Raw genomic sequence first — 17,167 nt, 5'->3', positions numbered from 1 at the left:
AGTAATGCCACCTTCAGGACATCCCATACCCTCTTCTACCCTCCAGGGGAGCCTACAAGCACATGGTGCACATAAACTTGTGCCGGCATACACATAGACACGTAAAACAATAGATAAATATTTTAAGAGATTACATCAAATATGGCTTAATGTGTTACTAGTACCTGCTTGGGAAACCTATCCACCCCCAAATAGTTACACAGGCTAACATGTCCACGCACCTTTCTTCTTCTTCAGAAGAGTTCATGTTTTCTCCATAAAGAAGCAACATAAGTCCTTCTTCTACAGAAGCAATTCTTGCCAAAATATCCGCTATGTGAATTAAAGCTGTTTCAGAACAATCTGGAGCAGCCTGCATATTTTTAAAAAATGACAAATGATATAATTTTATGATGTAGCAGGGGTGGAACGCAGTAGAATAAAATTATATGGCTACAACAACAACAGAAACCTTAAGGACTTCTGCTTGTGAAATAATGTGTCTGAGTTAAATGTGTCATTAGATTATATTCTTTCACCAGCAGAATTGATGAGCAAATAAATCCAAGATTTTCACCTAAGCCAGTTATTGAGAATCATTGTCTGTATTACAGCTTCATGTATAATTTTGGATACCAAATGCTGTAGCCCCCTCCCTATCTGCATTGTCTTGTACTTTTCAGGTACCATATTTCTGCAAGTTCATCATGATATATATGGTATCTAATACACTAACTTGGTTATATCAGTACCATCCCCTTATTTACCTAACTAGATAAAGATTGACCAGAGACAGCAGTTCATGAGCTGACTGATAGTCAATAATATCAATCATATGGAAAACAAATTTGATCAGTTATATCTGCTCACTTTAAATGGAATTGTTAATACATCTTAGCCAATATATAATAGCATAAAGAAAATATTGAAACCTGGAAATTAAGTTAATGCTGAAGTCAACTTACAGAAACTCCTGTTATTTTCAGGGTCTACTTATTGCTTTCTGCCTGCATGGATGCTAATGTCCATAATCTCTGTATTTTAAAACATGCATCTTACAACTAATACAATATTAAAATTTTCATGAATTCCACTAATGAATATGAGGCAGGTATAGTCCCCTATAATTATATATGGTGGGGACTAGAGAGATGGTTCAGTGGGTAAAGAGTAGCTGCTAACGAAGCATGAAGAACCGAGTTCAAGTACCCAAGACCCACATTTAAAACTAGGCATGACTGTATGTGTCTGTGACTCGGGAAGTGACGGGAGAATGCTGGGGCTTCCTGGGTAGCTCCAGGTTCCAGAAGAGAACGTGTCTCGATGGAAAGAGGACTAGAAGGATACACAAAGTGCTCTGTGCTCCCCAAGGCACACACAGGCATGCATATCTTCCCACACATGTCTGCACACCACATACAAATTATATTCACTGTGTGTGTATGTGTGTGTACATGCGTGCATGTGCGCGTGCGTGTGCGTGTGTATGTTGATGAGGATAATGACTACTATTGTAACCCTGAAAGAAAGGAGAAGTACCAGGTCTCAAGACACCTGCAGTGATTCTCTTCATTACGTTAACTGATGTGGTAGTGGTGATCTGTCCACTGCTGGGGTGTCATCCCCTGGTTTGGATTCTGGAAGTACCGAAAAGCTGCTGAGCGCAGCATGTGTTAGTCTGTTTCTTAACTGTGGATACAATGCGAACAGCTTCTATGCCTCTACCATGATGGACTACCTCTTGTATTAGGAGCTAAAATAAACATGGCTTGTTCTTTTATAATAGCCAGTGCAGAGCGCCAGTGTGGTAATGGGTCACTACATGACTCTAGATATCTGAAATTAGACATCAGATATCTATCCCTTTCTCTTCTACATTATTTTCTTGAGTTATTTTGTAACAGCAATAAGAGAGAAAAATAAGTACACATATCTAGAGTAATTCCAGCACTCATAAGGCTAAATGAGACAGGAAGACTGAGAGTCTAAAGTCAGCCTAGACTATACACAGAGACCCTGCCCCAAGAAAAAACTATACGTGTGTGTTGGTATACACCTATGTATGCATGTTTGTATGTATATGTGTTTATGTATGTACCTATGTATATGTGTGTATGTTTATACATGTACCTATGTATGTATATATGTGTTTGTTTATGTATGTTCTGCTTGTACATATGTACACAGAAAATAAAGATGTAGATACACACACAATTATCTCACAATTTTCATACATAATCTATTTTCATATATACAACTTTTCTTGAAACTACTATCTAGAATGTGTTATGTCTCTCACATATATTAAAGTTCTATTTGTACCCAGATATTCTGTCAGACACACAGTTTTCCTATAGAACTTTCTGTTGCTCATGATAAATATCTTGTGCACAGAGAGTGATCAGAGTAACCTTATAGGCAATAGCATGTAACTGTTCTGTATATGTAATTTTACTACGTTAAAGTAAAAGCCTTCCTTTTGTTTAGACAGAAAAGGGGAAAAATATGGAATTCCCCTCTGTATACTATGAATATTATTTATTAACATTGGCTAATAAATAAGCTGCTTTGACCTAAGGCAGGGCAGAAAATAGCAAGGTGGGAAATCCAAGCAGAGACAGAGGGGAAAACTGGCAGAGTCAGAGAGACTCTACATAGCTTCCAAAGGAGAAGGAAAGCAGAACCTTACCAATAAGCCACAGCTTCATGGAGATACACAGATTAATATAGACTTGGGTTAATTTAAGATGTAAGAGCTAGCTAGGAATATTCCTGAGCCATTGGTCAAACAGTGTTATAATTAATATTGTTTTGTGTGATTATTCGGATCAGGGTGCCCAGAAAATGAAAGCACAGTCTCCCTTTACAAAAATATACTTAACTGTCTTCTGGATTAGTAATATCCAAAACAGCACTGCCAGACCAGTGGTTCAATAGATTATGCTGGCTATCTTAAATTAGATACTAGATGTCTACTGTGTATCAGTGAACTAGCCTATGCTCAAGAAGGACGATTCAAAGCCAGCAAGATGGTATAGAGGGTAAGAACATTTGCCATCAAGTCTGATGACCTGAGGTCAATCTCTAAGTCCCACGTGGTGGAAAAAGAAAAAAAGAATTGGACAAGTGATCACATGATCTCTATGTAGACCACAGCATGTGCATGCCCTCCCAAATAGATACATGCAATACCCAAAACTGCAAATAATAATTCAAATATAAGGATAAACTGCAGAAGGACACAGCACAAGAATACAAGAAAAAGGAAAAACACCTTAGTCTGCATAGGAGGGATGTTTCCATGTGGGGCAGGTTTCACTGGGGAAGGGAGACTTAAAAAATAAAGTAAGAATACATAAACTTGTTTAGAAAATTTGGTAAACACAAAGTTTAAAACAGTGACATTTTACAGCAAGCAGCAGTCAACCAAGTGTGACCCGGAGAGACGGTAAAGATGCTAGCTACAAAGCAGGTAACAGACATGAACCTTCTCATGCACTCAAAAGTCACCGACAAGAAGTTTAAGTCAGAGAAGTGGACAGCTGTATTGAACACACGGCCATCCTGGTGAGGACAGCAGCTTCACCAGGTGTTAGGTGTCTGGTATGAACAGGTCACTTCCTCGGCCTCAGCTTATTCTCTGGGGAAATTCTCTGGCACAAGGAAGCACACTGTGTGAGCTGTGAAGACAGCATGGCTGTTCAGCTCTGAGATCTCACTGTGTGAACTGGGAAGTCAGCATGGTGGTGTGAACTGTGAAGGCAGTGTGGCTGTTCAGCTCTGAGATAACACAGTGTGAACTGGGAAGACAGCATGGCTGTTCAGCTCTGAGATCACACTGTGTGAACTGGGGAGACAGAGTAGCTGTTGACGGCCCACAGTGTGAACTGGGAAGACAGGATGGCTGATCAATTCTGGGGCTGCACATGCCTTTTTTCTCACACTAGTTCTTTCCACGTGGCAGAGTTGGCTCTTCAGGAAAACAATTGTATTTCCAAAAGCTATAAAACTGTCATCAAAATACATAAGACATTAACAAGATTTATTGCATTCACAAGACAAATGGCTTCTTAATAGAATAACTTTTTTCTAAGTTTTTCACACCAGCAGACCTAAGCTTGATTAAAAGCAAAAATAAAATGTAGTATGTGTATGTGCATTCCTGCCTCCTGTCATAACTAATGCATCAAATACCTGCATAAACTATGATTAACAATGATCCATACAGCAAAAAGATTCATGTAAGAACTATCAGTAAGAAAATATCTCAGCCATGTCAGAAATAAAGATCCACTGAAAGTTGGCCAGCGAAGAGGCTCCCTTCCTCTCTGGCAACACCCACCGCGGTTCCTTTCATCAGGTTATGAATGGGTTGGAGGAGCGTCTCTGTCACGGTGCTGTTGTACAAGCACTCCATGGCACATTCTTTCTGGTCACAGAGGATCTGCAGGACGTCAGTCACCATACTTGCTGGAGAGTAGTTCTCTGAGAAACAGAAAGAAGGTCAGAGTCAGGACACCACTCCGTGAGGCTTTTCACTGTGTACTGTTTCCTGCTCCACCAAGTGTCCCGGGAATTCAGCTGTTCAAAAACCACACAACTAAAGCCAAAAGATGAGAATTAGAACCTGAAACTCCTTATCTCAATCAGCTTACTGTCTCTTCAAGCTAATAAAAAAATGACAAAAGACAATATACCATTTTTCAGTCAGACACCAAATGAAGCCTTGATATGGAAGATAAAGTTGAAAGACTCGACATTTTCCCCCTAGAACACAAGTTCGTTATGTTTAATTTGTTCGCGTTCTTACTGTACTCAGGTGGATGAGCTTAGCAGAAGTTAAGTGAAGCATTTAGATAAAACTCTGAGCAAAAGGAAGACACACAAGAACTGACACTTCCAGAAGGTGACACACTGCTATCCCGAAAGGCAGGGAGAACTAGGGAGTTCCTAAGACCATCCTTTAGAACATGAGTAAACACTTTTGTAACATGGTTGGAATGGCCACTGAAATAAATGTGATGTCTTAATATTCGATAGCTAATCTACCCTCCTCACATTAATGTGATATGAGCACCCTAAAAGGAAAGAGTACAAAACTACTATGGTTTTTAAATTCAGGTTACAGTAGTCCTCATTCCGTAAGCATGTTAACTTCGAGTTCACACCTGACCGAAAAAGAAAGGCGTTAGTGATTTTTCAATCAGTTCCAGATGAGAAATCCTGTTTCCAGTGAGAAACACTATCAAAGTGCACTTGGCCACTCACACGATCAAGTAAACACCTACTGAACAATGCACAGAGCACTGCAGCCTGAGAAGACAGAGATGGTCGACTAGACAGTAAGTCAAAATATTGATTATTTTTAATAAGGAAAGACCATTTCACTATGAGCAATGCTATAGAAAAATACAGCAGGGGTCTTAAGCTAGTACACCATTTGTGTAAAGACAGAGAGGGACTCGGAATCCCAGTTAAGAGCAGTCCACTATTATAACCACACAGAAAACACCGACTAGCTGGCACATATCTTCCATGACTAATATTGTAACCCAACCCATTTTTTTCCCTTACTTATTCCAGTTCCTCTCAGAATATGTTCTAGCATTTCCAAGCTAGTTCCCAATTTTAGAAGACTATGGTCTACATTTCTATTTCTGATATTGTATTTCACTTTGGAGATTTTTATTGCTATACAAAAGAAAAGTAGAAGTTATTTTAAATGGCAATAATATGAACAATTTTATAAGCTGGTTAACATATATAAAAGAGAAAATGGCAATTTATAAGAAAACATAAAGGATTTTTTTCTTTACACTTAACAAAAGAAAATCCCAAAAACAACTAAAATTTAGATTTGAACCATATGATTGTGCCTTACAATATTTTATTTATTTTTGATTTGAAAGGAGCCCATAGTTGAGAGACTCTGAAGTTTAAAAGATTTTGGATGTTAAGATACTATTTTAAAGAGATTGAAGGTTTTTTAATTTTTTAAACTTTCTTATTTATTCTATGTGTCTTTCACATCATGCATCTCAATCCCATTCATCTCCTATTCCTTCATATCTACCCTCTGCCCTTTCAACTTCCCTACCATGAAACTAAAATAAAATAAAATTTAAGAGAAAAGAAGAAAAATCTCATCATGAAAGCTATAATGTGCCATAGTGAGTCACGCAGTAAACCCTTTTATCCATAGATTTTATGTGTGAGTGTACATTGCAAGGAGTCAGTGGTCTGGTTCAAGGCCTCTGGTTTCTGTTACACTATTGATCCTGGGCCCTCACTGGAACTGCTCTTGGATATCCTATTGCTGCCATGTGTGGTTGAGATCCTACATCTTCAGGTCTGCAGGACAAGACCCTTCATGTGCTCCAGCAGATCACAGATGGGGTGGATGTTGGAGTGGGCCAAGTCATAACCCTGGATCTGGGCCTAGGAAGTTGCAGGGCTGGTCAGCCTGCCAGCTCTTCTATCTTCAATACCAGGGTGAGCTCTCCAGTATTGCCCTTGCTAGTTCATCCCTTGAAGATATGAGAAAGGGGCGGGACACTTCTGCTTTCACTTCCTTGGGGTTGGCTTACACACACACACACACACACACACACACACACACACACACACATATATATCTGTATGGCTAGCTCTACAGTGTTGCCCAGGCAAGGTAGAGAGGCCACTCTCCCAAGTACTGCAGCTGGTGAGGGAAGAGACTGAATTTTTGATATGCTATCTATGAGTTACTTTCATTGGTTAATAAAGAAACTGCCTTGGCCCTTTAATAGGACAGAAAATTAGGTAGGCAGAGTAGACAGAACAGAATTGTGGGAGAAAGAAAGCAGAGTGAGGCAGATGCTTCAGGCAGACGCCATGCCTCTCCTCTCTGAGACAGACACAGGTTAAAATCTCACCTGGTAAGCCACCCCTCGTGGTGCTACACAAATTACTAAATATGGGTTAAAACAAGATGTGAGAATTAGTTAATAAGAGGCTGAAACTAATGGGCCAGGCAGTGTTTAAAAGAATACAGTTTCCGTGTAATTATTTCAGGTAAAGCTAGCCAGGTGGCGGGATCGGCCAGTTCACCTCATTACTACAGAGAGGCCCCCATCTCCCAAGTACTGCAGCTGGTGAGGGAAGAGACTGAGTTTTGATATGCTTGAATTTTTAAAAACTCTGGAACTTTTAATTTTGGGGATATTCCATATTGTAATGTTCCTACTAGTGTGAGATCGTGGGTATGTATGAGAAAGGAAAGGTTGTGCCTTAAAAGAGATGTGTTTGTGTGCCAAGTAGACAAGGAGTCAGTTGTGCCGGCTGGCTTTATGTCAACTTGACACAAGGTAGAATTAATTGAGAGGAGGGCATCTCAATCGGGAAAACGCCTCAAAAAGATCAGTCTATCAGCAGAACTGTAAAACATTCTCTATCTTGACTGATGTGGAAAGACCCAGTCCTTATGGGTGGGGCCACCACTGAGCAGGTGGTTCTGGGTTCTATAAGAAAGCAGGCTGAACAAGCCGATAAGGAGCACCCTTCCATGGCCTCCTGCTTCTTGGTTTCTGCCCTGACTCCCTGGAATGATGGACAATGATATGGAAATATAAGCCAAATAAACGCTTCCCTCCACAAGTTGCTTTGATCATGGTATTTCATCAAGGAAATAGCAACCGTGACTAAGACAAACGCAAAACAAACAAGCTGAACAAAATACCTTAGAAAGAGCAAAGGACAGAAAATAATCAAATGGAAGCACATCTATCAATCAAATTCCTCTTGATATGACTTAAGAATCTTGATATTAAGAAAATTATAACATTATAACATTAAAATTATCAGCCAAACAGACTCTAAATTAAAACATTAATAGATTAGAGAAGTCTTTAAACATCTATGAACAAAACTGAACTCTACGGCTGACTTCAGAACCAATGTTATATCTTACAAGTAACGCAGAGTCTTAATAAAACCTTTTTATCTTTTTACCCCAAGATCTCCTGAGTAAATTTGGAGCATGGGGGTCACAGGAGAGGATGAAAGAGGAGAGGGAAGGAAGAGAGGGAAACAGAGAAAAATGTATATCTCAGTAAAAAGAATTAAATAAATAAAAAACCTATTTACCAAAATAGATAAGTAACTCAAAGCATCAAGAGAAGACTCAGATGTTTATTGCTAAATAACTCAGAGCATCAAGACAAGAGAATGTTCAAATGTTTAATTTCTTTTCCTCCATTTAAAACAGATGCATCATGAGTTGAGTTTCCAGTACCACAGTTAATCAATCAACGAATCAATTTAGGAAGGGGGCATTTACCTGAATATGCAACTGATGTCATCTTTGGACAACTTGGTGAATAATAGATGAGTTGAGTAAACAAAACCAGCAGATTTTTGAGAGATACTGAATCTTTACAAAAGAAAAAAAAAGAAGTAATTTGTAACATGCTTACAAGCTAAAAAAAAAAAAACATTTATCTACATTCCACTCACTTGTAAGATTGCATCACTGTTCCAGTGTAAACCCAGTAAGAAGAGAGCTATGAACCCACTACTCCAGAACAGAACGCCTTTAGAAGGCAGCTCTTATGCCAACTGTCTTGCTATGCTAAGGCATAGTTCCGCCATCTGTTTGAAGCTGATCATTTAAATCCATGACAGATGCACGAGTCTTAGCATGGCTATTTGAGTTAAATCAATTATCACAAGTAAAATTCAGCTTACTACATTGGATCAGCTAGCTTTCTTAGCATAGCAGAACAAGGTCAGCATTTTTTCCGTGAAAGACTACAATAACTTAAGCCTTCTGTCCAAATCATCACAAGCACTCGGGTTGGCTACTGGAGCATGAGGTAGCCATATACAATCAGCAAATAAATGTTGAGTGAGAACTGTAAGTACTGACCATTCATGTTTTACACATGCCACAAAATAGTCTCTTTTTTAAGAGGTAAAAGACATGCCTAGCTCACAAGAACACAAAGCAGATGGCAGGCCAGGTTTGGCCCACAGGCTACAATTTACCAACACTTGCTGAGGAAGCTTTCATTAAAACATTCTGGAAAAAAAAAACTATGTAATTTAAAGTTGATTGCTGGTCTCCGCTATTCTCAAATTCAGTTTTGAAATGAGCTGTGATTCTAGATAAAGCAAAATACAGTCATTATAAAGAATATAAAATGCTAAATTTATTATAGATGAGAGGCATGTAAAGTTAAGATGAATACCTGCAAAACTATCAAGGCTATTCACTAGTCTTTCTAGTTCTGCAACATCCAGCAATACCATATGAAATAGTACCTCTGTCACTGAAGAGCTCATGATGTCCCCATACTGTCTTAAACTAAACGACACAGCCTTGAACATCGTAAGAGAAGTACATAATACCCTGTCAGTTCTCAAGGAGCTCAAATAGATTAGGGCAAATAAAACAACTAGACAAAAGGGTTCACAACAAATAGACTCTGTAACAGCATCAATAAACTACAGTTCGTATGACCAGATTTTGTAAGGCTGACAAGCTAAGAATGGATTTTCCGTTATTAAACTGTGTCAGGGGTCCTAAAAAGCACGTTCTGATTTGATTGAGTCGGAAGACACACAGGCCCCATACAATCATGTTCACATGACACATTACAATAAAACTATGCAAAGCAAAATCACAAAGAAAGGTTACTGAAGGCAAAATCCGGAGCTAATCAGGCACTAGTTTCTGAGGGCCTCTCCCAGGGGATCCATGCAGAATGCATTCAATTCCGCTAGAAAAGCCCACTAGAGATGCAATAACCAAGGTTTTTCTTGGCGGAGTTGTGAGCACAGACTCACCCTCTGTCCAGTACATTTCTAAATTTTAAACTCCCAAAAACAAACCTGGTGTTTGACATAAATGGCAATGTTGTACAGTTTAGGTACAGGGGGTAGCAGACACACAGGTTAAGTACCCTCATCAGTGCTATAACTAGCAGGAGTTCAACTCCCCATATGCCAAGCAAGAGTCAAGCTTGCAAGCAAGCTACTCTAAGGAAAGCAGTCTCAGGACAGCTGTGTTAACTTTCTGTACAACCATAGACATACTATATTATCCAACAAGGCCATAATATTCACTGTCAGCTTTCTGAAAGTGTGCTGAACTCTGCTCTATAATGCGTTCTTAGTACAGATAAAATATCTGTGTAGAATAAAAGATGATAACTGATCTCAGATCTGCTAAATTAAGTGAGACAGAGTAAGAACAGTATAGTGATACAGGATATGATGCTCGCCCCAGCATCACCCTAGGTGCTGGCTGTTTTGTGTCAACTTGACACAAGCTCCAAAATCACTTCAGAAGACGGAACCTCGGCTAAGAAAATGCCTTCCTAAGATAAGGCTGAAGGCAAGCCTGTAAGGCATTTTCTTAATCAGTGATGGAAAAGAGAGGGACAAGCTCATTCTGCGTGGTGTCATCCCTGGGCTGGTAATCCTGGGTTCTTTAAGAGCGCAGGTTGAGCAAGCTATGAGGGCAAGTCAGTAAGCAACGATCCTCTGTCTCCGTGGCCTCTGCAACAGCTCCTGTCTCCAGGTTGCTGTCCTGAGTTCCTGCCACGGTTTCCTCAGTGATGGACTTAGAAGCTTTAAGGTGAAGTAAACCCTTCCCTCTTCAGGTGGCTTTTGGTCATGGTGTTTATCACAGCAGCAGAAAACTGAACCAAGGCAGAAATCCCCAAGATGTCATATTAATATCCCAGTATAAAACTTAATATAACTTTAAAAGTCACACAGTTTTTAAAAATTCAAAAACATTAGAAGTTTAGTGTCTTAACATATACAAAATCATAAAATATTCAGTCTCTGCAAAATATCTGATGTCCCTCTACAATGTCCCAAAATATCTGTAAAATTCTTAAGCCTCTCAAAACTTCAAGTCTCTCAACTGTGGGCTCCTATAAAAGACAAAGTAAGTTTCACATTTTCTTACTTCAAGAAGCGAGACTCAGGAAAGTCATAATCAAATATAAGCAAGGCAAACATTTGGTGATATAAGAAGTTCAATGTCTGATGTATGGGATCCACTCACAATCCTCTGACTCCAAAGGGCTCCATTTGGCCAGCTCTGCCATGCACATCACAAACAGCTTGTCCTGGAGGCTGAGTGGCTCTCATCCACTACCACCTTGGAGGTAGTTCCCAGGTACTAGTCTCTACAATACCAGAGAATCTCCTGCAGCTGGGCTATATTTTCATCAATAGCGTCTCCAAGGCTCTCTTTAGGGCCTCTGACCCTGCCACATGGTGTTACCCCTTAACCTCTCTCCATGCCATTTCCAATCTTGGGGCTCCTTCTATAATTAATGCTGCACCTTCACCAACGGGCTTCTATTACACTCTCACATGCCACACCTTGGCTGCTCTCTGGGACCCCATCACGCTTTAAAAACCAGTAACACCAGTGGACTCTTGCTCATTACCAAGTTCTGCTGCCAGCACAAAGGAGAGCTTTGGGCACCTCTAGACTGCAGCTTCTGTGTGCTGAACCCAAGGAAGCACTTCCCCAGAAGATTCTGCCTCACTGATTCTAATTCTCTTCTAATCACAGTCCAAGCTGGCCAGCAGAGTAAAGGTTTCTTTTCAATGATTCTTAATGCAAACTATCACTTAAACTGTCCCTGTAGAATTGTTAGGGACTCTGAAAAGTTACAAGCCAGGCCTCCACTACCTGCATTGCTCTCAACATCCTAAATGCCCACAGAACTTTGAGCACTCAATGGCTTTGCAAGCCCAAAGGTCCAAAGTCTGTCTACAATCCCCCTCCAAACAATGTGGTCAGACTTGTCACAGCAACACGCCATGACCTAGTACCAAATTCTGGCTTAGTTCCATTTTCTGTTGCTAAGATAAAACACCATACTCAAAAGCACCTCGGGGAGGAAAGAGTTTACTTCAACTAAAGCTCCTAAGTCTGTCACTGAGGAAAATCATGGCAGAAACTCTAGGAAGCAACCTGGAGATAGGAGCTGATGCAGAGGCCATGAAGGAGGGCTGCTTACTGGTTTGCCCTTGAGGCTTGCTCAGCCTGCTTTCCTATAAAAGCTAGGACCAGTAGCCAGGAGTGATCCCACCCTTCCCTGAAAGGTCACAGACAATCCTTAGGCTAACCACAATTTTTAAATGGTCTTCTAGTTTTGTATCCAGAATTGAATCACCAAGTATGTCTAGTCTAGAGTTTTAGAAAAATGAAATAAGAAAATAATTAAATACATATACAGTAATAGGCATATACTGAAACTGAAAAGAATAAAGACAGAATGAAAAAATCTCAACAGTACATATGACTAAAAGATATGTAGCTAAGAGCCTATGCTAGCTGAGTTTCCTTTGTAGACATAATACAACCTGAGAGCCTCTATCAGATTGCCTATAGGCAAGCCTATAGGGCATTTTATTGCCTGATGATTGATGGGAGAGAGCACAGCCCATTGTGGGTAGCACCACCCCTTGGCAAGTTTTTATAAGTTTATAAGTTTGTATAAAAATGCAGGTTGAGTAAGCCAAGGGATGCAAAGTAAGGAGCACTTCTCCATGGCCTCTGCTTCAGGTTTCAGTATTGGGTTCTCCAAGTTTCTGTACTGAATTCCTTCTCTGATTTTCCTTCATGGAGGACTATAAGTTATAAGATGAAATAAAGCCTCTCCCACTCAAGTTGTTTTTGATCACAGTATTTAATCACAGGAATAGAGAGCAAACTAATGGTGCCAAGCAGATACTGTGGTAGTTTGAATAAGCATGGCTCCCATAGACTTCTCATAGATTTAAAAGCTGAATCAGGAAATGGCACTACTTCAGAAGCGTTAGGAAGTGTGGCCTTGTATGAATGGGTGTGTTCTTGTTGGAGGAAGTACATCACCAGGGCTGGGGTTTGAGGTTTGAAAAGCCTGATCCAAGCCGAGTGTTTCTCTCTTCCTGTTGCCTGTCCATCTAGATGCTTCTCCAGCATAATGTATGCCAGCATGCCACCATGCTCCCAGCCATGATGACAATGAACTAAACCTCTGAAACTGTAGCATGCCCCAATTAAATGCTTTCTTGTAAAAGAGTTGCTATGGTCATGGTGTCTCTTCACAGCCATAGAACAGTGACTATGACAAATACTAAGCCAAATTTATAAATATGAGCCTATATACTACAAATTATATCATACCTTTACCTACTCACTTATTCTAATAGCACTTACCTTTTCTATTCTTCAGTTTTATGGGAAATAGTTTTCTGCCTTGTGTATATATCAACAATCTTCCTAAAAGGCACAGCGAGTGAATAAAATAAATATACTGTAGCTCTTGTCCTGAGTAGAAGAAACCTTTTTGCTTGTCTCCTTAAAATAGAGGTAAAAAAGACCAATTATTTTAATAATAATATATTTCACAACACTTGTCTTCAACCCCCCCCCCCATCCCCGACAATAAAATATGTTATCATCTATGCTGGAGAAACAGCTGATAAAAAGTAAACTTTAACTTTTAATATTTATTTTACTCAATATTTCCAATAATCTTACAAGTAGATCAGAGGGGGAGTAATCATTATAAAATTGTTAACCATTATTGCCAGTGTTCAATCTAAAAATACCACCATACTGCCAAATTTACTCATCACCAAAGACAGACTTCAAAAAAAGTGACAAAAAAGTTATTTAATTTTTACCACTTTACTGGTTTTAACTGTCAACTTAATGCAACATATAAACCCCTAGACAGAGAGTCTTAATGAGAACTATCTAGATCAGGTTGGCTTGTGGGAATGTCTTAGGGAAATCATTTGGATTGTAATTGATACACAAAGACCCTGGCCATAGTAAGTGGTAAAATTCTCTAGGCAGAGGTCCAGAACAGTCAGAGAGCAAACAACTGAGAACAAACAAGCACGGATCTGCTTTCACTCTGTGTGTAATAAATGTGAATGTGAGCTACCTTAGATCAAATGAGCATAGAACTGTTTTTATTCTCTCTCTGTTATTAACTGTGGATGTGATGTTTTAAGTTCCTGCCTTGATGTTCCCCATAATAATGAACTGTAACCTGGACTTGTCAGCCAAATAAACTTTCCTCCCATCTGCTGCTGTTTGTCACACCTACAGAAATAAAACAGAAGCAACCACATAAAAAGGCAACACAAATAAAGTTTATGGAAATGTCCCAATATTGAATAAACACTAAAAATACATTGGGCATAGTTCTTGTCCCAAGCATTTTGATGAAGTGGATATTCAGTTTGTACTACATACAGTAGGTCATACTGATTACAATCATGCTTGCAACCAAAATTAGAATCTCTAAAATAGGAATCATACATTATATTTCGCCATTTATTTATCCATCACCCATATGTTCAAGGTATATTGACCATCAATTTTATAAGATCCTGATCTATTCACTGGTATTTAGAATTATTCAGAAGGGCAAGGGAGATAGTTCAGTTAATGAACTGCTTACCTTGAAAGAACAAGGAATTGAATTTCATTCCCAGAATACATTAAGAACAAGTAACAATAAAAAGCATATTGACACATGCTTATAATCTCAGCTCAGAGAAAGCAAAGACAATATGCTCCTGAGACTCCCTGGCCTTACAGATTAGCCTATTCAACAAGTTTCAGGCCAGCTTAAGGTCCTGTCACAAGAAAGGAAGGTAGTCCCCAAGAAATGACATCTGAAGTTGAACTCAGGTTTCCACATGCACAGGCACCCTCACACGTGTACACCTATACCCACAACTCACATAAACATGCATACATATACAGACATGTATATACTATATATACATATAGTATATATACACATTTACAGACACCCACAACACACATAAATATGCATACATATACAGACATATATATACTATATATACATATACTATATATACACATTTACAGGCACCCACAACTCACATAAACATGCATACATGGTCAGACATATATACACTATACATATACATATACAGACACACACATAACACAACTCACATAAACATGAATACATGTACACACATATATACACTATACATACACATATACAAGCAGACACATACACACACACACACACACACACACACCCCTGGAAAACTACAGTAAGTAGCATGGAATTTGTCTTTCCATTCAGTGTTCCGTAAAAACATGGTATAATCAAAGCATTGAGGGACAAGTGGGAGAGCTCAGAGGATGAAAGTACTAGACCATGGAGGAATAAGGCAAAGAGGGGATTTGAGATCTATGGTAGAGGCCATGGAGAGATACTGGAAGGATTTTAGGAAGACAATGCAATCGAACATGAATTGTCAAGAATGGACCATGATAGTGGGACAGAAAGTTGATGAGACAAGATCAAAGTCTGAAGTAAGAAACTCCATTTCAAAATTACGAACCAGGGGCTATAGAAATGACTCAGGAGGGAAGGGCACACACTGTTCTTACAGAGAACCCAAATTCAGTTCCCAGCACTCAGGTCAGGAGACTCAGAAGCCCTCTCCCGGCCTCCACAGGCACCTGCACTCACAGGCACACACCCCCATAAACACGTGAGTGCAATGCACACAGTTAAAATCGAAATTAAATCTTTAAAGAATATATAAATAAGTATGTTAGCAAAGTAAAGAGGAAACAGACAAAAATACATGTTTCAGAAGACTAAATCAATATGATTTAGCAAGAATTACACAATGACATCAAAAGAATGATAAAAGTAGGGAAAACTCAAGTTCATAGCTTTGTGATAAATTTCTTCTTATACTTTTAAGTAATTCTAATAAAGAAAGCAATAGGGATAGAGAGAATAAGGAGAAATTTGGTGTTAAAGCCCCACGAGTGCTGATTTAACATTCCAGCAGCAACGTTAAGTAACATACAAGTGTGACATTCAGGAAAATTATGAGCACTTGAAGATTTCAGTTACCATTTACATTACATAAAATTAAGTAATACGTAAAGCCATGAAACTCAATGGACTCTCCCAAAAGGACAAGTGGAATGGGGAGGTGGGGGGGACGTAAACAAGCAAAGTTTCTGGGAATGAATAAAGAATAGAAACGCACGTCTCAGGTGAACGAGAACAGCCTGTTGGATGAGGAGAAAGAATCCAAGCAGGAGTGACAGTGTTATGAAAAGGGAGAAGACACAGAGGTTTCGTCTGTGAGATGGGCAGAGAGGGGCAGGTAAGCATGGACTCGGGAATGCGGAGGCCACATGGTACTAAAGGAGGAAGCTGCATTTCTGTGATGAAAAAGGACATCAGATGAAGAGCTGGAGCCTGAAAGAAAACGACATCTAGTAGAGTCCTCCCAGATTAGAAGGCCAGCAGAGAGGTCATCCACACATGCAGCACAAACAGACTGTTTTGCTTTTGTTTTTTTAATGAATAATACACACACATGAGCATGATGCAAAGGAAGGTATCAAAAGGAAGTCCACATGGTAGCCCTGGGGTGTGGTTCCGTGGAAGACAAGTTGTCTAGCATGGACAATGCCGTGGGTTTGGGTCTCAGCATCAGCAGAGAGATAGACGGCAACTGATGACTATTTTTTTAGAGCACACACGGACACTGCAAGAGGATCAAGAGAGCAATGTAAAATACCACACTGTCCTGGTTAGGTTTTCAGCAACTGGACAAAATAGAGAACGACCTGAAAAGAGAGCACTGAGATTGAGAAGTTGTCTCCTGTAACAAGCCTATGGAGCATTTTCCTATTGGTGTACGAGGCCCTGGTCTACTGAGAGAGGTGTATGACAAAGCAGGCTGAGCAAACCACAAGTAGCAAGCAAGGGAGAGCATTCTTCCAAGGCCCCTGCTTCAGCTCCTGCTTCCAGGATCCTGCAGTAAGTTTCTGCCCTGACTTCCTTTAAGGATGAACCACCATGTGGAATTGCAAATTGAAATACACCCTTTCCTCCCCAAGTTGCTAACAGCCGTGGTGTTTTATCACGGTAACTGAAATCCAACTCAAACGCCTCTGTGCTATAGGCTGGAGAAATATTAGAGGCTGCAGAGTCTTACCCTCTAGCAAACATTCATATTATCCAAATACAAATCATAAGGTTTCTCATTCATGACACTAGTCCCTAGAGTCCGTAGTGTTAAAAATTCCCACTCCATTGCCTGTAGCTGCTATGGCAATCTTCTCCACAAGCACAAAGCTTCTCTCCTTAGCACACTGCATATTCTT

General features: G+C 39.7%; 1 protein-coding gene across 3 annotated transcripts in view; it reads right to left on the bottom strand.

The window, feature by feature from the left end:
• Positions 1–17,167, bottom strand: part of Tbc1d32 (TBC1 domain family member 32) — a 213,303-nt gene that overhangs the window by 143,897 nt on the left and 52,239 nt on the right. For all 3 annotated transcript variants that reach the window (XR_005286571.2, XM_038339834.1, XM_038339835.2), the window contains exons 12-15: positions 13,190–13,330; positions 8,297–8,389; positions 4,322–4,464; positions 222–352 (exon numbers count right to left, since the gene is read on the bottom strand). Coding sequence is in view for 2 of the 3 variants with exons in the window: in XM_038339834.1 (XP_038195762.1) it covers positions 222–352; positions 4,322–4,464; positions 8,297–8,389; positions 13,190–13,330 (508 nt within the window). In the remaining variant the exon portion in view is untranslated. The remainder of the gene's footprint in view (positions 1–221; positions 353–4,321; positions 4,465–8,296; positions 8,390–13,189; positions 13,331–17,167) is intronic.

The sequence above is a fragment of the Arvicola amphibius genome, chromosome 8 (genome assembly GCF_903992535.2).
Source record: "Arvicola amphibius chromosome 8, mArvAmp1.2, whole genome shotgun sequence".
NCBI lineage: Eukaryota > Metazoa > Chordata > Mammalia > Rodentia > Cricetidae > Arvicola > Arvicola amphibius.
The sequence above is the reverse complement of the archived record's forward strand: the minus strand, read 5'-3'. Positions and strand labels throughout refer to the sequence as shown.